Here is a 25,356-nt window from a genome sequence, read left to right as displayed (position 1 = left end):
GATTCCCTAGCAGAGCCAGGGAGGTTAAGGCAGTCTCAAGATGGGTTATTTGTTCTGCAGTGTGTTTTGTGTCTTTGTTGTGGTGTTCCTTCCAGCCACTTCTGATTCATGGTGACCCTAAGGCAAACCTATCCATAGGGTTTGTCTCAAAGTGGGTTACTTCTGCAGTATATCTTTAGGACCCAGGGCTCCATAGGATGCTTAAAGCGGTGTGAAACCGGATTATTGTTTCTGCAGTGTGGTGGACGCAGCCTTGGTCTCCTGAGAGACCAAGGTGGGTGGTTTGTTTAAACTGCAGTTCCCAGAATTCCATAGCATTGAACCATGGAGGTTAAAATGGTATCAAAGTGGATTATTTCTGCAGTGTGGACACAACCCCAAGGGAGGGGAGAGCAGGGAAACTGACCTCAGGAAAAGTGTCCATTCAGTCTCAACCCTGAGGCAGTGGGGGTTGAAAAGGAAGGAAGGATTAAGAGAGCAAGCAAGGAAGGAAGGGGCACTCTCCAGGGTCAAAGGTAGTTGGTTGGTGGGAGGGTGGCCTAGTGGTTAGGGCTTGGACTGTCACTCTGGAGACCAGGGTTCGAATCCCAGCTCAGCCATGGAAACCCACTGGGTGACCTTGGGTGCCAGTCACACACTCTCAGCCTCAGAGGATGGCCATGGAAAACCTCCTCATAACAAATCTTGGCAAGAAAACCTTGTGATAGGTTAACCTTAGGGTTGCCATAAGTCAGAACTGACTCGAAGGCAGGCAACAACAACAAACTGCGGAGATACAGAAAAAGAAGGGCCAGGAGCATATAGGGATCCATGCTGAGTCTCCCTTAGCTAAAATGCTTGGTACCAGAAGTGTTTGGGATTTGGGATTTTTAATATTTTTAAATTACTATTTGGATTTTGGAATATCTGTTTTTGTACATATGTACATAACAAGATACCTTGGAAGTTGGGACCCAAGTCTAAACACAAAATTAATGGATCCTTCATATACACCTTAGAGAGATCTTGTAGCACCTGTGAGACTAACAGAAAGAAAGAAATTGGCAGCATGAGCTTTTGTATGCTTCAGTCTGCATCCTCAGATGTTTTTTAAAAAGCATCTGAGGAAGTAGACTGAAGTCTAGGGAAGCTCATGCTGCCAATTTCTTTCTTTCCGTTAGTCTAAAAGGTGCTACAAGATCTCTCTACATACTGAGTCCACAGACTAGCATGGCTATATCCTTGAATGCATATACACCTTGTGCACATAGCCTGAGGGTAATGTTATCCACAGTTTGAAAACATTGCCCTGTTAGTCTGGAAAATCAGGATGCAAAGGGACCTTGCAGCACCTTTGAGACTCACTGAAAGATAGAAATCTTTGACATTTTGGAGTCTTGAGTCTACTTCCTCAGATGCATTTGGACTGGAAGTAGGCTCAAGTCGAGGAAAACTCATGCTACCAACTTCTGTCTTTGAATTAGTCTCAAACGTGCTGCAAGATCCCTTTGCATGCTGTTTATTAGCAATATTTTAAATAATTGTGTGAATGAAACAAAGTTTGTGTATATTAAACCATCAGAAAGGAATGGTGTCACTGTCTCAGCCACAAATGTGGGCAGTTTTGGGTTTTGGAGCTTTTTGGGATTCTGGATAAGGAAGACTCAACCTGTGTATGTCTGTTCTGAGAAGGAAAAATATTGCATGCAAGACTTGAGGAGGGATGGATCAGAGTTACATTTATTTAATTGTTGGAAAAGCAAAAGCAATGAATATCTGGTAGAACAGGCAATATTTTCTACAAGGCAACATGCATCAGGACTGAACCAGCCTGGTTGAAATCCTTTGGTTTTACTACTTTCCACCCTCATAATGGTCTGAAAATGGCAAGGGGGGTTCTTTTGTGATAGAGGGAACTGTTGCACTTGTGCAGCTTGTGGGACCTAGCGGTATTTATTGTTTTCAAATCATCAGATTTTGGGAAATGCTCATACTGAATTATGACTTTTATTCTACCTTTTTGCATATGAATAGAAACATTCAGAAGGTCCACAAATTCTCTGGCCTCTAAGCTCAAAGTTCAGTAAAACTTTGAATTGTAGAAACAGGGTACGTGCCTTAACTTGCTTTAAAAACATTGTCAATTTTTATTTTGACAGGTGATCTGCCCACATTGATTGCTCTTTATGAAATACTGAAAAGACACTTGCCGCCATCACTAACTACTCCAAAGTATTCTGTCTGACATTGAGAGGATGATGAACGCTTGGAGTCAAGTGCCATTTTATTAAGACTTCATCTGTCAAACAAGAAGTCCTGGGGTCTTGGGATAATTTTGCTTTCCTGCATCTTCATATATCCAGCATCCTTCAAAAGGCTCATTTTATTTTTGGAGATTAATTCTGGAATCTTATTGATGAAAAATAAAAGAACCAATTACATTTAATGCTTTGATTTATGCACTAGAATTAGAGAAACTCATTTTCTTCTTTCTGGATTGAATCCTGAAATTAACGCCAGCGTCTTGAAGCTTTGAAAGCAAACATGGTAGGATCTTGAACGTATGGTACTTTACAACCAAGGAGGAAGGAGTGAAGGATGGCTTCCAGAGAGAGGCTTTATGAACTTTGGATGCTCTATTGCAATAAGGTAACTTTTAAATATTAGTTGGGTTTGCATTAGTTTGAAGCTATTCCATGGATAATCATATAGTTTCAAGAAAAGACTTGTGTCTTCAAAAAAGTATACTAGAACTATTTAGTTGAAGTACTTTTCATATATGTTTTCCAGTGACTTTAATAAAATACAAACAACTAAGGTCTGTTTCATGCACTGTATTTAAGACATAACTTTATATCTAAAACTAAGACATATTTGTCATATATGTGTGCTCACTAAACTGAGTTGACTCCAGTGTCCTGTGTACTTGTTGGTAAACCACCTTTACTGTACATAAACTTGTAACACCTCATAGTCATATGGAAACTTAATGGGCGCTGCTGAAGATATTTAGAAATGGAAAAGTTGGTGGATCAAGTAAAGAAGTGTTTACATCACCATAAAACCTTTATGGAGATCATTCTTCTTGTTAGGCTCCAGTGTACTTCCTGGTTTTTACTCATCTTGATTTTACTTATATTAGTATTACTGTTTCTTCCGCAATTTTACTGTACCAGATATTTGGCATTACTTTTTTTTTGGTAGCAAAGAAGAATATGCAAAAATGTTCTTCAGAGCCATAAGATTTGGTGGTGCAAAATATTTCTTAGGCTAGCAAGCTTTTGAAACACAAATGTCCTATTGTTTGTTGGAGAAGCTTATTATTGCTATGCTAATCAAGTTTTCCTTCTCTACAGGAGCAGATATTATAATGTAAAAAAAGCAGTAATGCTCAGCTGGAGATTTTAATGTGGTATCCAACAATTATCAACCTAATCTTGAAGATGCTTCTAACTTTTTCTTTCTGGTAATTGTAGACACATAATCTTCTAGGTGGAAATTAATGTCTGAAAACATTGCAAAGACTTCAGAATTGTAACACTGAGCTCTCACCTACTTGATGCAGCTGGTGATTGGAAAGTAATGTTTTGGGGCCTATAGTCCCAGATTGGCTACTGGCCCTGTGGGGGGGGGTTTCTGAAAATTGTAGTCTAAAAAAACTCCCAGCAGCCCTGACCAGTACATTCAGTGATGAGTCATAGTTAGACAAATACACTTTTCCCACCTGGAAAATAATGCCAATTGTTCATCACTAAACCTAGAGAGGGGGAGTGATGTAAATTATATCCATTGACAGTCATTCCAGACATAGAAAGATCCTGAAATAATTATTAGCACTCTTCTTCCTTCAGATTTACTGACATAACCCTGCCTACTCCCCAGGGCCCCGTCAAAGATATTTTGTGAGGCAAAATATCAATTTGTCAATTGAAACTTTCTTGGATAGCATCTTCCACTTCACCTAAGGACAGCATGTGAGGGCATGTGGGCACGTTTTAGAAACAACATCCAGGCAGGCTCTCTTACCATGTGCCATGCCCTCCAACAGAGTGGTATGGTACAGCTACACTTCATTCACCAAGTGCTGCCTGAAATGACTGCCTTGGGTGGCCTGGTCATGCAGTCAGCCCTGTTATCCCACATGCCTGTTAGAAAACTGTGTATGGCAAAGCAAGCACACCGTATTGCCCCATTGGAGTCAGTTGGTGAAATTGTGGTGATAATGGCAAAAGAGTTTAGGAATAAGACAGGAGGCTCTAGCGTTTTCAACTGGGACCCACTAGTTCTTGCTTAGGCCTGGTGAGGTGATGCTTTCTTCCATGTAATCCAGTGGGAGCAAGTCAGAAACACAGGAGAAAGGTCTGGAGTAGCACAAAGGGGAGATGGAACGCTTAGGGCCCTTTCACACTTGTATGCAATTAGAGGACAATGATTGCACTTTAACTGCCATGGCAGTATCTTAGGGTGGCACAGAGTTCCTCTAGACCAGTGGTCACCAAACTGTGCTCTTTAAGGGATTTTGGATTTCAGCTCCCAGAATCCCAGACTATTGGCCAACATGACTGAGGCTTTTGAAAGCTGAAGTCCAAAATCTGTTAAAGGGCACAGTTTGGGGACCACTGCTCTAGGCCATTCCCAAACTAAAAACAAAACCAGATTTCTTAGGATGTTGGTTGAGCAATTAAAGTGGAACCATCGTTTCCTAACTGTGTACTGTAGTGGGAAAAGCCCCTCAAAGTCACCACTGTGTATATATGACCCAGGGATAGGCACATGTTAGTATCTTAACTGAAAATAGCCCTTGCATTGAGAACTGTCTCTGGTGTCCTTGCTAATAAGGCCAGTGCAAGAGCTTTTCAATGAACTTCTGAGTTAAGTTTTTACAGCTCCAGTTTCCCAGTTCTGGGTCCACATAAATTGGTGGGCATACAACTTCCATAATTCCCATTGGATGGAACTGATGATTATTACAGCCCAACATCTAGAGGCCCAAAACGAAGAATCCCTTATTTACATCCTAATGAGTAGGGGTTCTTTTCATGAGAGTTGCAAGTGAAGAAAACATTATTGCAGTGAGATGCTCTTTGGATTTACTTGAAAATAAATTCTGCTATTTTCATGGGCGGGGGCGGGAGTGGGAGAGCTGTTTATCTCCATGTCAGGATGGTCTTGAATTGCAGTTTTTATGCTAAATGAATGAAAATTCCTCTGTATCTGCCTTGGTGGGAATATACTGAAAGAATTTCAGATCGTTGACAGTTCATCATATACAGCACAATTCATATTTTGGGAGGCATGCCTTAGTTGTGCATGACTTGCAGGTTATAAAAGTAGGTTAAGATGACTTCTTAAAATTGGACCAGCATCTGTTGGCAAGAATGCACAAGCTTTTGAATTTAAAAGCCCATCAGGCAAAAAGTAGTGCTCTTAAAACTTTAATCTACAAGTGATTTATGACTCTTCTGATGGTGTTTATGCTTGCAGGGTAAAACACAGGATTTATACAGCTTTTGAATCACCATTGTATTGTTTTGTTTATCAGTTGCCCTATTTATGAGTTAACTGACTTGGATTGGAATGATTATCTTGCAGTGAGCTTTTGGTATTCATTTTGTTGAACAGAAAGAGGGCAGACATAGTCTCTCCATGGAAAAATGACTTTTCTCTATTTCTAATAACATTGAAACAAATATAATTAATAATGGTGAAAAGTTAAGGGTGACTGCCATGGATAAATTATGTTGTCTACTAAACAGTTCTTTTTAAAAAGTTATATTTATTGAACTCTACATAGTACAGTTTTTATGAAAGAAGTTATGTAATATAACAAGTGGGCCAAATAGAGCAGGTTGTGAATATTTTGGATCAGATTGTGAACTAAACAAAAAAAAAAGATGGGGATTATTATCTCTGAGAATGTGTAATGCACTTGATGAAGAGTAGCAGTGTTCCCCTAAGAAACTTTACAATTATATATTTAAAATAAAACCCCATAAACCTCATTGGTTGCTGCTTGTACCAAATGTGCCAAGCAAAACACTTGCTTTTAAAATAAAGTGGGTGAGATCAAGACAGACCTACTGAAATTAGTGATTCATAGTCTATTGATATTTGTGGATCTCTTCTGAGTGTGATTAATTCTTGATGCAGTCCAGCAAAGCCATGCACAGTGAAATTAAAAACAAGGATCATTCAGACTAAAAATACACCTCTACTCATGGTACTATCAGGAGTTAAAGTTTTCATTAAAAAGTCTATAGATGGCAAACGTAGAGCCTGTTTAAAGACGGTAGCTGTGTTAGTCTGTCACAGTAGCTCTGAGATTAACAGAGACTAAATTAATATTGTTCCCCATTAATGCCTCTGAAGAAGTTGATTAACATCCATACTTGCTAAAATTTATCTCATGCTAAATTAAATCAGTCTCAAAGCTGCTGCTAGAGTCCTTCTGTCTCTGTCCTTTCCTTTTGGGAAAGGACATGGAATTTGATTCAGCAAAACTTTAGCACTTATTGGTCCAGGTTTGGCAGGATTTTCAGCAGGTGCCTGCCTCTTCAGTTGAAATCAATAGGATTTTATTTCAACTGAAACGGTGATGTTTCTTTTTGCAACAGTGTACAAATCTGAGTGTTGTGTTTTGATACCTGGTTCATAATTGCAGGACAAATGAAGCATTTGTGTCTTTTCAAGGTGTTTGATCAGATGAACACACTGGCTGTTTCTGCTATACTGCCTTCCTATTTGAAATGTTTGTTATATCAAACAAATGCCTTACAAGAAAGAAGGTGTGCCCTCCCTTCTTAAATCTGGCAGAAGTTAATCTTCTGACGTTAAAGATCACTGAAAACTCTTTAAGTTATTTAAAGAGAGTATCTGCCTTAGAGGTACAAATTGGATTCTGTATGCTGTGATTAGTAAAAATTTGGACCTATTTTCAAATGTCAGGTTTTAGTGTAAGAAATCATAGCACTTTTAAAACTTTGGTTTAGGAAGGTCATTTGTGAGGATAGACTATTTTTGGCTTCCTTTTATTTTTGAAAATATAATTTTTACAAATAGTAATGATCAGTAACAGAAAAGTATCATGTTAACTGGTATTGTATTGTTTTTTGGAAAAATTAAAGGCTAACACATAAAACAAAAACAATGTTTCATCTTCTGGTGAAATGACCTGCAGATTGTAGTCCTGCATCTATTTCAACTGTGGGGACCCAATGTGCAGTTTTCCCTAGTTGTGCAGTTTAAGTAACCATTACAGTAATTGATATGGCTATTGATGTATGACCACAAGGAGCCTCCCACCTCATGTTTTGGAAGGTACAAGATGCTCTATAGCTCAACCTCCCCAAAACAACCCAGGTTGGCTTCAGGTGTGTTGCACTGCAGTTTCCTTTCCTTCTGTCTTCTATCTCTTCCTATTCCTATCTAGATTAGAAGAAATCCACATTGGTGGGAGACTGTTTTAGGGTGATGCTCTTGCTCTGTATTCCACTGTTGACTGTGTTACAGGGACGTGGACTTTAGTTATGCAAATCTGTAATGTGGGACGCTGGTGGACTTACCTAGGATTTTATGGGCCTTGTGAGAGTTGTGTGACTTGGAATGCATATGCTGACACCCTGAGTAACAAAACAAACATATTCCAAGAGCCTCCAGCACCAATGGCTAACTGCCAAGCCTAGCACCTTGTGAGCAGATACGATTTCTCCAGGGCAGGCACTTAGGTTCTGTATGTAGAGGTTTAGAGGTGGAAACAATGATCCCTTGGTGTAACTGCATCTCTGGGTAAATATCCTGCTTGGATAGCAAGAAAGGAAGAGGACAAGTCTTCACAAAGTCTGGTAGTTTTCTCATAGACTAAACAATGTAGGCAGTTCTCCTATCTCTCTTTCTCTCTCTGGATCTAAACAACAAAGAACAGGAGTTGTGGTTACTGTGCAGCTCATAGAATTGAAGACTTAAGACCTGTGGAAAGTGGAACATATTATCCTTCTCTTTCCTTCTCCCTGTTTACTTTGCTATAATGAGACCAGTCCACCATATGGCCATATTTATACACTAATCTGCCCATTCATTTGCAGCCCTGTAACTCGGCTAAATGAAATGTTTAGTAGGGAAGTAGTTTAGTCACAAGATAAAGAATCCTTTATTTTTCCGAGCTGCCAATACATCAGGATTGTGGTTTTTGTGAAATCAGTTCTCTGGTGACTGAAAAGAGCCATGCTTAAAATATCTTGAAACAACCTCTCTACTGTCAAGACTAATTCCATAGGTGGACCATATTTTTATTAGGAGTTTTAAAGGTATACAAGTCTAATAAAGGGACTAATACATGCATTTCTGGACTATTCTGTTTTGTTTCTATGGATCAACACAATCATAAGTGTTTTTACATCTACTGACTGTTGGCTAAAACAGGTTTTTGGGGATCACTCAGTGTCCTAAGGAGATATGGTGACCCATTTTTAATCTGTCATTGAGTCCATACACAGACCAAAATAAAGCTGCTTCAGGTCACTTTGGAGGTATCTGTTTAAATGATGCATGCATCCTAAGAGTCCAGAAGCCACACCAAAGCCATGCTCCAGTCTTTTGTCGCAGCTTCTGGACTCTTAAGATATGTGTGTCATTTAAACAGCATACCTCCAAAGTGGCCCAAAGCAGATTTATTTTGGCCTGTCTGTACAGGCCCTTTGTCAAAAAGAACAGAACATAGGATGCCAAAGACAACTGAATTGTCATTTTGGAGCTTGTGGGACATCTACCTTTTTGAGCCACATTGTCTTCTGACTTTTTTAGCACAAGATGCATATTGACCAGGGTGGCATTACCATTATGTAGAGTGAGATGGTCACTTCAAACAGCAGATTTTGGATGTTGTGTAAAAGCAGTAGGTTCGTAATTACTCAGATTGTATTTATGGTATCTCTATAGCCGGGATGAGTAACAATGCTTCTGGGAATTTTGACTTCATGCTTTAAAATAATTGGATTTAGCATTTTCAGCTATATCTTTGCTATAATTTAAGGTATTTCTATATCTGTGTTATACTGTACAAATCAATATGCACAAACCAAACTTGGTGTGTCATTCAATGGAACAAAAGGAAAACCATAGTAAGGTTTTGAACCCAGTGCATTAAGTACTTGTGTGCCTTGCGAACAAACACTTCAGTTTTCTATATTGATTGCCCTGAAATGTACTTTTTGGGTACTTTTTGACCAGATTTGAGATGATGTTGCCATTCCACACATTTCTGTGCAAGTGTTGATCACCTACGATGGATAAACTTTGGCTTTTTGCAAAATTCCTGTATTTCATCCATTCTGCATGAGTGAAAGCACTCAAACTTTTGTTTCATTCAAATTAAAAGTGAGATCATGATCAGCACAGAGAATGTCATGCAAATCTCCTTGTCTCTTTTCCTTTCTCTCTTTCTGTGTTTACATAGTTAGATCTTTAGGCCTGTCCAAGTTCAGGTTTTAGTAGCCTGTTGTTGTTGCTGTGTGCCTTCAAGTCATTTCTGACTTATGGTAACCCTAAAGTGAACCTGTCATGGGGTCTTGGCAAGAGGAGGTTTGCCATCACTTTGTCTTGGGGCTGAGAACATGTGATTTGTCCGAGGTGACCCAGTGGGTTCAGTGGCTGAGCGAGGAATTGAATCCTGGTCTCCAGTGTTGTAGTCCAGTACTCAAACCACTATACTGTACCATATTGGCTATGTTCCCCCTTTAAGAACAACAACAGAACCCCAATGACCTCTGTGGCATATTCAGCTGTGCCTTGACTGATTCACTCTGGGAGCTTGAAATAAGGATTTCCACTGCTCTTACTGAGAACCTCCTCAAAAGAGGAGGATACCCACTTGTAAAGTTGTTAAATCTTGACATAAGCTGTTGTTTGCTTTGTTACCAGTGTTACACCCACCCAAGCCACTTTCCTTTTCCAGGTGTATGTTTGCCATGATAGTTACACCAATGGTAGACATGTTGTGGCCAATGGTTTGCATTTGGTCCATAAGTCCTCTTTTTGTACCCTGCAAATGTAAAACAAACAAATGAGAGTAATTTGGGGGCTGTTGTGTCCCCCCCCCCATGCTCTTTTTGCCCAAAAGTCACCAAAAATGGTGATTTATTTATTTTACTTCCAGTCCCTGAAAAATGGAGGAAAATGGTCTTGAATGGGAACCAGAGGTGACCCATTGCCACTTCTGGTTCACTGATAAAGCACTTGAGGTTCACAGGGATTGAAAATAGGCCCTTTCCTCCCATGCAGTAATAATTGGTCTAGTTTATATATTTTTTAAAAAAAATTATTTCCAGTTTTTAAAATTCTTCTCTTTTTCCTTGATGTGTTTTTTTAACTTAATTCATATGAAGTACTCCTTTACATAAAGAAGTCAGCGTTTTCTTCTTTTTATTAAAACATCTATTAAAAATACTACTTTTGAGGCTGCAATCACACTGCAGAAATAATCCAATCTGATACTGCTTTAACTACCCTGGCCCCATGCTATGGAATCCTGGGAATTGTAAATTTGCAAGACATTGAGCCTTCTATGGCAGAGGGTTCTGGTGCCCCACCAAACTACAAATCCCATAATTCCATAGCATTGAGCCATGTCAGTTAAAGCAGTGTCAAACTGGATTATTTCTGCAGTGCGGATGCAGCCTAAGGCAGTTGAAGTATAAATACAGAATGCCATTGAGCTTCCTTAGTTTTGTTCTTTTTCTCCTAATAAAATGTTTTAGACTGTGCTGAAGGACAATATCAATGACTAGAAAAACTGTAGTGATTCTGGTTCTTGAATTAATATGTTGCTGTTTGCAGTGTACTTTTCTCTGTTACTGAAGGAACAGCTTATTCTAGGGTGTTTTTTTAGTGATTACAATGTACTTTAAATATGCAAAGACATTTCAGCTGAAATAGGCTGAAATTATCAGGCAGCTGGGTGAATTGACAGCTCCAGTGCTTAAATAATAATGGGTTTGCTGTCTCTCAGTAGTTAGACTGAACAAAAGGTTTTCTTTGATAGACTGTGCTCCAGGTCATTGGGAAAAGAGAGGGGAAGTAATAAAGTTAAAATATTGTGAAGTGGTGAATATTTGAAGGTATGTATCTTTTAAGTGTGTACAGTTCTCATTGGATTTTTGGGCATCAGCTGGCTTGCTGTCATATAAACCACCCTAAACTCTATGCAGTGAGCCAGTGTGGTGTAGTGGTTTGAAGTGTTGGACTACGACTCTGGAGACCAGGGTTCAGTTCCCAATTTGGCCAGGGAAACCCACTGGGTGACCTTGGGCGAGTCACACGTTCTCAGCCTCAGAGGAAGGCAATGGCAAACCTCGCCTGAACAACTCTTGCTAAGAAAATCCCAAGATAAGGTTGCCTTAGGGTCGCCAGAAGTCGGAAACAACTTGAAGGCACACAACACATACATGCACACACACCCTATGCAAGGCAGACCTGTGCCAAGAGTAAGTTGGAAATAAGACTGTGGTGGTGGTGACAGCAGTAACCAGGTAGACTGGTGGAAGAGTTGCTCTCCTGGTTGCTTAGGGTGCATCATCTAGGCTGTCATCACTGAGTGAAATGGGAGAGGTGACTGGTCATTTCCTCTATGTCAAACTGGGACAATCAGCCTAAAGGATATCTCTCCCTCAACTTCCCTCTCTCTGTGTGTGCTATCCTAAGGCACCAGATCCTGTTTGGTCATGGAAGCTAAACAGCATCAGCCTTGATTAGTACTTGGATGGGAGACCACCAATTAATACCAGGCTACGTTTTGGAGGAAGGAACTGGCAAAACCACCTCTGAGGATTCCTTGCCGAAGAAAACCCTATGAAATTCGTGGGGGTCATCCTAAGTCAACAGGTGACTTGAAAGCACACACACAGATGTCAGAAACACACAAGGAAGGTTGAGCTCTATCATTTCAGAACTGAGATATGGCTTAATTGATGATTATAGCCTGACCTGTGTAAGAGGTGAGGAGCTCTATGGATATAATAGAGAGGCCCCCACATGCTATTCTTGCTATATTGAGCTTTTCCATGACTATGAGCATGATCCCATACAGCCTCCTTGGCAGCCATAAAGAGAACCAGCTGCCCAGTGACCAGTACTGAAGTAAGATTTGTTTGCCAGACTGTTTGGCTCCACCATATGTGGAACTGGAGGGAGCGTGGATGAGTGCCATCTTGTCTTTTACCTCAAGCATCAGAACCTTTTTGGCCAGCTCTGGTTAGGAACCCTCCATTTGGAAGTAAACCTGGAAAGGAACAGGTGTGAGAAGCTGAGGTTCAAGTCCAGTTGGTACATTCAAACTGTCTTTGTAGCAAAACCTGTTGGCCCTCCAAATCCACGGATTCTTTATCCACTGATTTAACTATTCACTGCTTGAAAATATATATATTTTTTCAAATTCCAAAAAGCAAACCCTGATTTTGCCATTTCATATAAGGGACTGTTTCACTGTGCCATTGTATATAATGGGATTTGAGCATCAACAGATTTTGGTATCCATGGGGTGGTTCTGGAACGAAATCCCAGTGGATACCATGAACCCACTGTATATGATACTGAGCCAAGGCACTATTTAGGATATATCTTAATCCTGGATACCTCAGTCATTCACTCACAAGAATTCTGTGTAAATTAAGAAACTTAATGTTAATTTTTGGTGTTTTATTGAGTTTGTGGGGCATACATCTTTGGGTGTCACGCAGAACTTTAAAACTGATCACTGGTGGAAGTATATATGTCAATAAATAGAAAAGACCCACAGAGGAACTTCATAAGCGTGGTTTTTAAGTGATTAGATATTCGAAATATCCTGTAAAAGAAGAAAAAACAACTACTGCTGAAAATGCTAAAATTTTGGGTAGAATGGTTTCAGAATAAGTTGATAGTTTCATTTGGATGCTTAAAATTAAATGATAGATGCTTAACAGGGCTTCTTAGGAAATGAACAACAAGCATCCTTAAATATTGCATTAGCCAAGAGAGAGAGGTCCTACAGATTATCTCCTGTTTATCTGGAAGAGCGTGGGAATTGCATACGATACTACTTCCTGTTGCTTTTTATCAAATTGTCCAGCATAGTGTTTCCCACATACATAACTCTTGGAAGTGACTGTATTTTATTTAGCCTGTGATTCTTGAAGCTGATAAAAACAGTGTTCAAAAATATAGTTGTTATTGGGATGGTTGATAAAATTTCTTAGAACCAAATTAAATCCTGGTATTACCAGGTTATTTCACACCTGTGTCATATTATACAAGCAATCTATATTTTGCAACAGAAAGACACATTTAGTGAAGAAAACTGTAGAATGCAGTATGTCATTAAAATTCACAGGTTAGAGCCAGACTCCTCATTGCACTTAATGGTTATTGAAATCAGTGGGGTATTTGGTATAGTTTATGTGCCATTGATATGAATGGCCTCAACATTTACAGAGGGGTCTTCACTCTCTAAATAATCCAGCATATGAAAACATATTTTACCAAAAATATTTTTAGAATCTTTGGCCATATAAAATATGGAATGCTGGGTAAGTGTGTGTTTTATTATCTCTTAGGGTGCATCGACATTGTAGAAACAATGCAGTTTGATACCACTTTAACTGTCTGTGGCACTATCCTATAGAATTCTGGGATTTGCAGTTTGGTGAGCTAACAGCATCTTTGGCAGATGAGGCCAAAGTCCTTGTAAAACTGCAAATCCTATGGATTCCATATGATGGAGCCATAGCAAACTGGTGTCAAACTGCATATATTTCCAGTGTAGATGCACCCTTAGTGTAGAAAGTGGCCCAGATCCCATATCGATCAGGTGGAGCATAATGTCCTACCTGCATTGTTTTGTGCCCTTCCCCCCTCCACATCCCAGCAGCAGCCAAACCCTGAGGTGGTTGCTGCTTCCTATTTGGCTGGGGAGGGAAGGGGGGAGGCAACTGAGATGATGAATAAGCAGCTGTTCTCATCTTGGAAGAAGAAATGAGAGTGTACCCACAGATGGAGTGCAACTCTTCTTTTCCTTCTGGAAGTCTAGAGCAACTGCATCTTCATCACCTGAATTGCCTCCTCATTGGTAACCAACACCAGCAGAAGTGCTCCCCTCTGGGCTTAAGAAGTGATGGAGGTGGGAAAGCTAAGAGTGCTAATGTGCTATGTCCAAAAAATGACATACAGTTGGCCCTCCTCATTTGTGGCTTTGATTTTTGCAGCTTTGATTATTTGCATTTTGATTAATATGTTCTCTCTGGGAATCTCTAGGTCCTCTAGCAACACCTCTGCCAGAGTTGTGCTGGAGAACCTAGAAGTTCCTAGAGAAAATGCTCTCCTTTAGGCATTTGTAGGTTCTCCAGCATGATTCTATGATCAACCTCTGGCAGATGCTGACCATAGAGCTGGACTGGAGGACCTGGAGATTTCTAGAGAGGTAAAAAGGTAGCCCTTTTGATGGGTGCATCAGATATATACAGATAGGGGAATATGAATATACACATATCTACATACACATATGTACATACCTGCTAGAAAAGCCAGGTTTTAGTGCTCACAGCAACACTGCAAAAGAGACAGCTGCATTTCTTAACTAAGTATATTTGTTTCTTTGGCCACAATAAAACTAATCTGATCAGTACATAGTTAAATCTGATCACAAGACAACTAAAAGAATAACAAATTGTACACACAGTATGTTTTAAAGATCCTGTAAAGTGTTTCTCTGAATAAAAAGGAAGAGATGCAAGGTATATAGTAGAGAGGTTGGAACCACAGCCCTAATTAAAATTATTGAATTAGAATTATTTTATCGGCCACATTGGCTGAGGCTGATGGGAATTGGTGTCTAAGGACATCTCAGGCCATGTACATAAGAAAACTGTAAAAATACAGGTAGTTGATCCAAGTCTTTGCTGCCAGAAGAAAAAGACAAGACTCCCACCTATCCACCATTGGTTTACAGAAGCTGGTTTGTCCAAGAGTTGGATCTTGCTTCAATGGCAGTGATGGGACAGTGCCCTCCATCACATCTGTGAGAGCCTAGCTGAAGGGACAGAGATCAGTTTTATTGCAAGTGTAATTCAGTCAGTCATCTACATCTGGTCAAGCACATGAGACACGAAGCAACTGTCTCATTCTGACTAATTCTCCTTTTGAAGGTGTGGGTGACTTTGGACAAGTCACATGCTCTCAGCCTCAGTGGAAGGCAATGGCAAACCTCCTCTGAAAAAACCCTTCCCAAAAAAACCCATGATAGGTTCACTTTATGGCCATAAGTCAAAAATGACTTGGAGACACACAACAACAAACAAGAAAGCTTTTATTTTAATTTAGTATTGTATATGTATGTATTTATGTATGTATACACCCATATATGTATGTATACAATAATCTTTTCTTTAACCCATGTTCTATTTCAGTTGATACTGTAAGCTGCCATGAGTCCTATAGCAGAAAAAAGTCAAGATAAAAACAAAATTATATAACAAATAATTGTACACACTGGGACTCTCCCCCCACAAAGATGAAAAAGTTCACTGTGAACTTTGCCAAGAGCAACACAAAATGGATAGCTCTTTCTTAACATGGGAAAACTGCATGAGAGTGGGAAAGAGGGTTCTAAACTGACTTTTAAAACCAGCCTTGGTTGTATCATCTTTTATTTGGGAGCAATATGTTTAGCCTTATTTTCTTAATCTATTCCTTTTTTCAAAGAGCAATGCTTTAAACAAAGGTCTGTGCATATGCTCTCTATCTGTATTTTCATCTAATGCTACCATCATGGGTTGGTCCTAAGAAGATTAGAGGGGAAGGTCACAGTGCACACACATTTTGGAAATGACAACAGATATTCCCTCCCCAAACACAGTCAGGACAAACACTGCCTTGAGTGAAGTGCTGTCACAGTGAATACTTTCCTAATTCTTTTTACTTGTGTTGATAACTAAAACATGCTTATGGATCACTGGGGGGGGGGGGAGACAAGATGCTGTTGTTGTTGTTGTTGTTGTGTGCGCCTTCAAGTAATTTCTGACTTCTGGGGACCCTAAGAGAAACCTATCATGGAGGTTTCTTTGCAAGATTTGTTCAGAGCGGGTTTGCCATTGCCTTCCCCAGATGTTGAGAGAGTGTAACTTGCCCAAGGTCACCCAGAGCCTCAAAAGGATGTGCTGCCAAGTTATCTATGTTAGCATTTCCCAAAGTTCAAACACAAGTGAAAAATAGTCACTGCTCATAAATCACAGTAGATGCACCACTATGTTTATTAAGAGCCACCAAAACTTATCGATTTACATGTTAAATCCTTTGAAATTGATTTTATTGTGAGAGATGTTTGGATAGAGAATGGGATATAAATATTTAAATAAGCATTTTGCTCTCACTGGATTTTTTTCTGAGAGTTCTGTTTAACAACAACAACAACAAGAGAGGTGGCAGTAAAGTTAAATCAGGTAAACACTGGGGAATTATCTATCTCCTTATTCCTTGCCCCATCTTCTCACTTCTTTGGTTATAGCTGCACTGCAGAAATAATGCAATTTGCCCCCGCTTTAACTGTTAGGGCTCTATCCTATTGAATCCTGGGATTTGTGGTTTGTTGTGGCACCAGAGATGTCCGACAGAGATGGCTAAATATCTCACAAAACTACAAATTCCCAGAATTCCATAGCAATGTGCCATGACAGTTAAAGTGGTGTCAAACTGCATTATGTCTGTTTGCAATTTAGCTTTTGGCTTGCAGAGATGAAAGTACCTAACCAGATATGTAATTAAAGCATGAAACAACTGGATTACCCAACTTTAGTCTGATTTGAAAAGCAAACTTTTGAAAGCAGTAACATAAAATTAAGATTGAAGGCCTCTTGATAAATTCTGCACATCAGACCCTGCTATATTATTAAATAATAATAACTCATGTTTGCTAAGAGGAAGTCTCTAATAAAGCCACCCATTCCTCATTCCTAGGTTAACCAGTTGGATATGTATGAACATTATCCACTGTTCACCAAGTCATTTCCTATCAAATTTAGAACTCAGTTTTTTTTTAATCTTTGCATGAGCTTTCACGGATATAAACTCACTTCATCCAAAGTGTTGGTCTTTTGTACCTCCAAGTTGTTTCCAACTTACAATGACCCTAAGGAGAACTTATCATGGGCTTTGTTGGCAAGATTTGCTCAGAAGGGGTTTGTCATTGCTTTCTTCTGAGGCTGAGAGAGTGTGACTTGTCCAAGCTGGGTTTCTATAGCCGAGCTGGGATTTGAACCCTGGTCTCTAGAGTCATAGGCCTACATTCAAACCATTACACCACACCAGTTTATGACTCCTCTTTAATTGCCAGAGCTGCTTCTTGTGGGATCCTGGGATTTGTAGCTGAGTCAGAGGCACCAGAGGAGCTCTCTAGGTGAGAATTGTAATTGCCCCTTCTCAGCTGCACATCCCAGGATTATATGCTATGTTGTTTTGGTAATTAAAGGGGAAACCTAGCACTGTAATTGTGCAGCATAAAAGATCCCTGGGCTTTAGCCTACTCTCTAAATAATTGTGATAATCTGTTTGCCAAGCCAGCATGATTTGAACACAGAATTGTGCTGCTTGTAAATTCAAGGAGAATTCATTTTTATGAATTTGTCTGGCCCTGAGTACTGTGGATAAGCAGCTTATAACAGCCAAATACTATAACACACCTCATAGTGCTGTAAGTTTGTAGTGTGGACACAACACAAGTTATTTTGATTGTGTTTGAACTGTATGTTGACCAGAATCTTGAACCTTTCCAAACAGATTTCCTGGACCTTCAGCTAAACTTCATAATACAATCAAAAGAGCGAAGTTCAACACAGTTTATAGACACATCAGGAAGTAGTGGCTGGGATAAACAAAAGCTGGATCAGCTCTGACTATTTTCAGTGTTGCATTCCACACCTACATGGGAAAAAGTTACTCACTTTGCAGCACAGCAGCCGTGTAATGCAACCAGGAATCATGCTGGCCACTAAACATTTTGTCTAGTTCAGCTTTAAAAGAGTCCATGTAGGTCTAATCAGTGTATCTCCAAAGACAAATGACTGCATACTTGTCCAACACAATATATACGGAGGCCATATCATTTATCATCTCTACTGTATTGTCCTAAATATTGTCATATATTGTAGGATGTTTTACCAGCTGCTGAAAGACTTATAGGCATTTCCTGATCACTTCCCTAGTCCTTCATCCCTAGTAATGAAATATTTTGTTACTGTTTTGTATCTTAATTTTTCTGAATTTTGTAGTTGGTAACACAGTTCTAAACCATTCTGGGACGAAATGAAAAGCTGCATAGAAACTCCTTAATTTTTATACACAGACACACCTCCATCTGTAACAGCATTCTAATTTGACAGAGTTAGGTTTACAAACACTTCAAAACTTTGCACTCATTCTGATTTTAAGGCCCTTAGGGATAACTACTTTTCTTGAAGAGCAAGTCTTTCAGGTTCAATATAAATGCACACTGCTTAATTGCCAATTACTGATAAATGGCAGCTGAAAATGTGAAATGACTCCATTTAAAAATTGTGATGCTTGAAGCAATACAAAGGTTCCAGCTCTTAACACAGACGTTGCCAAAAAATGTTATCATTGTGGGCCTTCAAGTCATTTCTGGCTTATGGTGACCCTAAGAAAAACCTGTCTTGCAAAAATTGTTCAGAGGCTGAGAGGTCCTTGGCCAAAGTCACCCAGTGGGTTTTCATGGCCAAGCAGGGATTCGAGCACTGATCTCCAGAGTCCTAGTCCAACACTCAGACCACCCCACTGTGTTGGCTCTTCTGTCCAGGCATTACTATAAATCAGACATAAAGCTCCACTGGGTGACAAAATAATGAAATATCCAAACAGTCTCTCACACATGGTTCTCCTTCGCTGCTTACTCGCTGCCTAGCCCACCTCACCAGGTTGTAAGGGTAAAAAAGAGGGGGAACAAGATATACCATCCTGAAAACTTTGGAGGCAGGATAGAGGAAAAGTACAAGAAATGCCTAAACGCAAGGAAGAAAAGCATCTTAAAAACGAGCGTCAGGAATCAGATACATATACTGAGACTTATTTAATATTTCTATTCGACTTTCCTGCTAAAAACCATCAAAGCATGGCAGATATCAGAATAAATCCATAAGATAATTAAAAGCAAGAATAAAACCACTTTAAAATTAATAAATTGCAAGACAGAAGGAAGAAGCAGAAAACTAGTCAATAAAAGACATGGGGTTATTTACCAAGAAAAACTCTTAATGCAAGTTTAGTGTATAGAAGCAATAAGGATATGTTTAAAATAAAATCCCTGTGCATACTGAGCAACAGCCAGCATGGTGTACTGGTCTGAGTGTTGGAGTATATGATTCTGAAGATCGGGGTTCAGTTCACTGCTCAGCCATGGAAATCTGCTGGGTGAGCTTGGGCAAGCCACACACTCTCAGCCTCAGAAAACCCATTTATAAGTTTAGGGCTGCGGTAAGTTGGGAACTATTTGAAGGCATAAAATGAGAAACGGCATCGGCAAAGGTGGTGGCAAACCTCCCCAAATACACACTTCTGCCCTGAGAAGGATCCCCACCACATCAGAGGCATCCATGGTGAACTGAACCTGTGGATCATACTTTTTCTGTGTGTTAAATATGGGTTGGTGTGTGTGTGTCTAGAGTTATTTGTGGTTTTTTCACTATCACAGGCATCCTGCACCTGTAATATCAGCAGATGTGGAAGGATGACTGTATTTAAATCCAGGCAAATTTCTTTGAGCACAGGAAGTAGAAATTCCCTCAGCCACCTCTTACTATCTCTAGTTGTAAAAATGCAAACAGAAATTAAATATTGAATAACATACTACTCAATGACAACCAAAAGCTCTTGTCTCAGATGACAATCTCACTCTGCCTAATGGTATGGCTGGTCCTGTGAAAGTATATATTTTCAGAATGTACGCTTTTTGTTTTCTCTAAAATGCTGTGTAATTCCACTGAAATGACAATAAATATGATATATACTGTCTTCTTGGTTTACTCAGTTTAATCTGGACACAGAATACAGGTACAGTCGGCCCTTCTTATACACTGATTTTTTATACACGGATTCAGGCATACACGGTTTGAAAAAGTTAAAAAAAAGTGTAAATTTCAAATATCAAATATTGATTTTCTACTTTTTATAAGGGACACAATTTTGCTATGTCATTATATTTAATGAGACTTGAGCATACACTGATTTTGTTATACACGGGGGATCTTGGAACCAAACCCCAGCGTATAACACGGGTCCACTGTATTTCCAAAGGGCTCCTGTCTCCAGGAGTGTTTGTCCAAGTTGTTTCAAATTGTTCTAAATTTCTCACCAAAATGCAGCATTCTAGAATAGATAGTGCTTTTAGGACAAAGCACAGCCCCTCAGGCTGTTTTTGTGGTCCTTATACCCACTGCCTCCCTGGACATCCCTTTTTTTCTGGTAAAAAAGTCATGGAAGCCTCCAGGAGAAACGATTTAAAAAGAATGCAGCATCACTTTCTTTGTTAATTACTTTTTAAAAATATATATTTTTCAAAACCAGGAGTTCCTTCTTTTTTTTTTTTTTCCTATTTTTGGCAATCCATGTGGCCTCTGAATTCTAGATATTTTGGGCCACAGCTCCCATCAGCCACAGCCAGAATGGCTATTGGTTTCTGGACTGATGGAACTTGTCATTTGCAGTATCTGCTCCTTGGAACACTGATGAATTGTTAATTGGAGCACAGTGGTTGACCTGAATGGAGAGTGAGCATAGATGAAGAATACTCCGTATTTTGTTTTATGATTTTCTGATTGATTTTGTGGCTTTAGACTCAGGGAGGGTAGTGGCAAGGCCTTGTAGCAACTATGTGGACCATAGTTTAACCACTTGTGGAAAACACCATCTTCCAGACTGAGTTTGGATGTTTATTCTTTATGGAAATTTCCAGCTCTCTAGATATGAGCATAGTTCTAGCACATATTTTCAGCTTTTGTTCATTGCCACATTGGTGTACAGGCTGATTTGTCAACTGAAATGACAGAAACGTTTTTTTGAAAACAACACAACAGCCTGGTGAAGAATTCATATTTACTCTTAAAGTGAGTCACCCTCCTGTTCTGGTTTTTCAAGCAGTGTTTCTATTTTGGAGTAGACCTTTGATGTCTGTTCTTTTCCTGACTTAAATTTCTATAAACACCAAAAGAGACATGGCCACTGTTTACCCAAGAGAGGCTACAGTGGACATTAGAGTCAAGCACATGTACATGAATAAAGAAAGGAATAAAAATAGTCACTACACCTTTCCCAGAATTCATATATCAAGATTGGGAATGGCTGATGCCTTGAGATTTGGGAAGGAAAGAGCAATGGAGGTGTCTTCAGAAAGGTAAGAAGATCAGAAACTGGCAGTTCTTCATGTGTTTCAAAAAACAGGCAAAGTGAATGCATAATGTCCATGTTCCTAAGTCTAAAATTAATAGGATCTGTACTACAAGGGACAGATCAAGCATGAGCAGCTGTATTCCTCTGGATGTTTTTGGACTGCAGCTCCCATAATCTCTCACTATTGGATAAATTGGCTAGGCTATATAAGTATTATAGGCCTAAAAAACCTCTCAGGGGTAGCAGAGATAAGTCACCTCTGTGTTATATGATTGAGAGCTGCAAGAACTACATGAGTTTCCTTCAGGCTGTGTTGATTTTATTCCAGTAATGGTAGGTCTAAACTGGTGAAGGCAATATGTGATAAAACTGATACCTGTACCCAGTATCTTGAGAGTTAGCTACTGTTTTCCCAAGAGTAGCCACTAGCCCATTCCCGGAAAATAGGAAGGCACAGATTTGCATCAAATGTGCTTGTGTTGATTTATATCTATAGATGCAAATTCAGAAATTTTGGACTTAAATAGAAATGCAATAATCTGACCATAGTGAAGAACACTGTGACAGAACAACCTGATAGTCTGCTCAATCTGCTGACCAGATGCTAATAGCTGCTAGGCAGCTTGAAGTCTCTTGTCTATCCCCCTCCTTATAGTTTATTATCTTTAAAATGGACTTAGTTCTTCATATAGAGGACTGTCCTTTGTAAAGCAAGGTGCGTTATTATCTAATTTACAAAATTTGAAATATTCCAAAATCCAAAACTTTTTTCATACACACCTGAGATAATGACACCAATGCTTTCTGATGGTTTAATGTATACAAACTGTGTTTCGTGCACAAAATTATTAAACATGTTGTATAAAATTAGCTTCAGGCTGTGTGTTTAAGGTGTATATGAAACATAAATAAATGAATTTTGTATTTAGACTTGGGTGTCATCTCCAAGATATTATGTATGTATATGCAAATTCAGGTATCCCAATATCCAAAACACCTCTGGTCCCAAGCATTTTAGATAAGGGAAATTCAACTTGTACCGTACCAGTCTCCCTAATGGCGTCTTTAAATTTTTTAAAATTGTTTTTGTAATAAGCAGAACATTCAAGAATGCACAACAAAACAATCATAAAAACAAACAATAAACATGGTCATTTTTTCATCTCCACACCCAAGAAAAACAAGTCAAAACCTCTGCATAATGCAGCATTTTTCCTCCCCAATCCTTCACTGTATTTTGCCTCCACATGTCTTCAAACTTCCTTCCCTGCAATTGTCAAAAAAGAAAATCTGTAAGTGAAGTGATATCCCTTCTGGTCATGTTTGGCGCACTGGCATGGTCCACTGGGAGGCTGCTGGGATGGGAAATGGCCCTGTTTCCTCCGCAATTGCCCTCCTCTGTCTAACATAGAAGTCTTCTCTGGCTTCTCTGGCTCTAGATTACTGATATCTGGTTTTAGTTGGTAATGTTAGTGATTTGACCTAGTTTCGTGTGTGTGTGTGTGTGTTCTGTCTTTGAGAGATAAACCTTTGCATTTGTTTTCGTCTCTCATCTTGGGAACCCAACAGGTTGAGTTCATTTTGTTGCTTTATTAATCTGCTTGTTTTCCTCTCACTGCAGTCTAATGTCCATGCTCATTGAGGACAATGCAAATTGTAATCTAACATATTTGGGGGACCTTCGTTTGAGGAAAGTTGTCCTAGCATATATATCATGGTTACAAATTCACTGTATGAAAATACTGGTTTTATTTTTTACCTTTTTCCTTTTTTTATTTTTTAAAAAGTGTCTTAGGAACCGAAACCTCTGAAAAAATGTTTAGACTTGTTATTGAAAATCTCAGAAATAGTCGGATTGGAATCAAGAATCATTATGTGAAGAATAATGTTGGCCTAATCTAGAGAAATGCATAATTATGACAGAATTTTTTTGAGGGTGTAAACATATTTTTAAATACATTTTGGACAAAATTCAACTTAATATATCTGTTTCCCTTCACAGAAAGACCCAGACTATTTGAAGCTTTGGTTGGACAGTTTTGTTTCTAGTTATGAACAGTTTCTGGATGTGGATTTTGAGAAACTACCCACTCGGTATGTAGAAACAAATTTTCTACTTGGGTCCCTGAGTAGTAATAATATTACTGACTTAATAAGGAAGTTTAACATAAGCATGTGTGCATCTTTACATATCTATAAATGTATGTTATTTTATGAAGGCGAGTGTGGTGTCATGACTTAGGTACTGGAGTGGGTCACTGGGAGATCAGGGTTCAAGTCCCACCTTGGCCATAAAAATCCACTGGCAGACCTTGGGTAAGTCACACTCTCTCAGCCTTAGAGGTTGGCAATGGCAATCCCCCTCTGATGAAGCTTGCCAAGAAAACTCTATGATAGGTTTTCCTTAGGGTCTCCATAAACTGGAAACTACTTAAAGGCACTCGACAGCAGCAACAACAAATGTTATTTATATGGGACTTTTCTATATTGTCATTTTTTATTTGAACATTTTGCAGGAAAATGTGCCGTATATAGTGCTTCTGCACATAATTGTATGTGGTCTAAATAAAGTATTAGTCCTACCTTGAGTAGACACATGGAAATAAATAGAATTATATTAGTTAGGACTAACTAGATCTATCAACTTTAGGTAGGACTAATATTGTATCTAGCTTTCTGCCTTCAAGCATCAACCGGTAGAATGGGACACCCAATGATGTTTTATAGAATAGATATAGAACTAGCTCAGCAGAGTAGGCCTGTTACAGCATTGTTATCTGACTGCCAAATCCGTGAGTTTCACCCACTGTCCATTTTGTACGCCAAGCCCTCTGTTAAAAGGGAGGTTCATTGCTCATGCTCTCAGCCACAGGGGAAAGCAGTGACAAACCTCTGAACAAATCTTGTCAAGAGAACCCCATGATAGGTTTGCCTTAGGGTCGCCACAAATCAGAAATGACTTGAAGGCACCCCAAAAAAGCAAAAACACATGTCCGAGAAGTGAATACAATTTTACTTCCTCCTTAAAATGCATAAGACAACTTTCCCTGAGCACCAGTTTCTCTGATGTGCTGCACTTTATGTCTTTCAAACACAACTCCCAGTGTATTCTAAACCAATTTCCAGGTCATTCCAGTCAAACCACTACAGGTTAGCTATTGCTTAAAGCAGCAGTAACCCAGTGTAAATTCTCAAATGTGAATAAACCTTATTTTTGTGGCTAGGATTCTCGGGGGGGGGGGGGGGGAGGAGAAAGTCTCACTGGTATTTCTTGATTGTCCTGATTTACATTCTTTAAAAATGGGTTTGAACTGCTAAATTATAGAGGCAAGTAAACATTCTTGTTTGCACTGAACCAGGAAATAAATGCACTATGTGCTTCTTGAATGTACTGTACTTGTTGCAGCTGAGGGGCTGCAAATCTTCAAAAGCAGAGTTCTTTGTGTGTTTACACAGAAGGGCAAGACAGTGTGTCCAGTGGGGCTGACTACCTAACAAGGTAGTAGGATTTTTTCTTAATGCATGTCCTTCGGTACATATTTCCCCCATTGACTAAGATGATGCTGCATTTGTAAAAATACATATTTTGAATTGTGTGCATTTATTTATACTTCAGGATTTAACAAGAAGGGGAAAAACTGCCATTTGTCGTTTCTTCATGATGATGAAAAATACATGTATGCTTTTGCTAATCTTATGGAACATAAACTGGATAAATTCATTTGATAAATTCAGTTATTACAGTTTTCTTTTTCCTCCTTAACACAAGTTGCCATATAAATTGTTGTATGTATGTATAAAACTGTTGAGACCAAAGTCTAAAATGACTGAACGGAACCACTAAATAACAGCTTTCAGGATTGTAGCCTTAATTGATTTCTCTTATGGATGACTGAATATGCCTTTTGATTGTTTAAACCTGTTTAACAGCACTGCAAACAAAAAGATACACTTCCCCAT

General features: G+C 39.1%; 1 protein-coding gene across 4 annotated transcripts in view; it reads left to right on the top strand.

Annotated features, from left to right (window-relative positions):
* Positions 1 to 25,356, top strand: part of NBEAL1 (neurobeachin like 1) — a 125,217-nt gene that overhangs the window by 454 nt on the left and 99,407 nt on the right. For all 4 annotated transcript variants that reach the window (XM_042470460.1, XM_042470448.1, XM_042470437.1 and 1 more), the window contains exons 2-3: positions 2,139 to 2,628; positions 23,399 to 23,490. In XM_042470460.1, the coding sequence (XP_042326394.1) occupies positions 2,578 to 2,628; positions 23,399 to 23,490 (143 nt within the window). In that variant the 5' untranslated portion in view covers positions 2,139 to 2,577. The remainder of the gene's footprint in view (positions 1 to 2,138; positions 2,629 to 23,398; positions 23,491 to 25,356) is intronic.

This window comes from Sceloporus undulatus, chromosome 1, assembly GCF_019175285.1.
Source record: "Sceloporus undulatus isolate JIND9_A2432 ecotype Alabama chromosome 1, SceUnd_v1.1, whole genome shotgun sequence".
NCBI classification, from domain to species: Eukaryota; Metazoa; Chordata; class Lepidosauria; order Squamata; family Phrynosomatidae; genus Sceloporus; species Sceloporus undulatus.
Note: the sequence above shows the minus strand (reverse complement) of the source record. Positions and strands in the feature narration are given on the sequence as shown.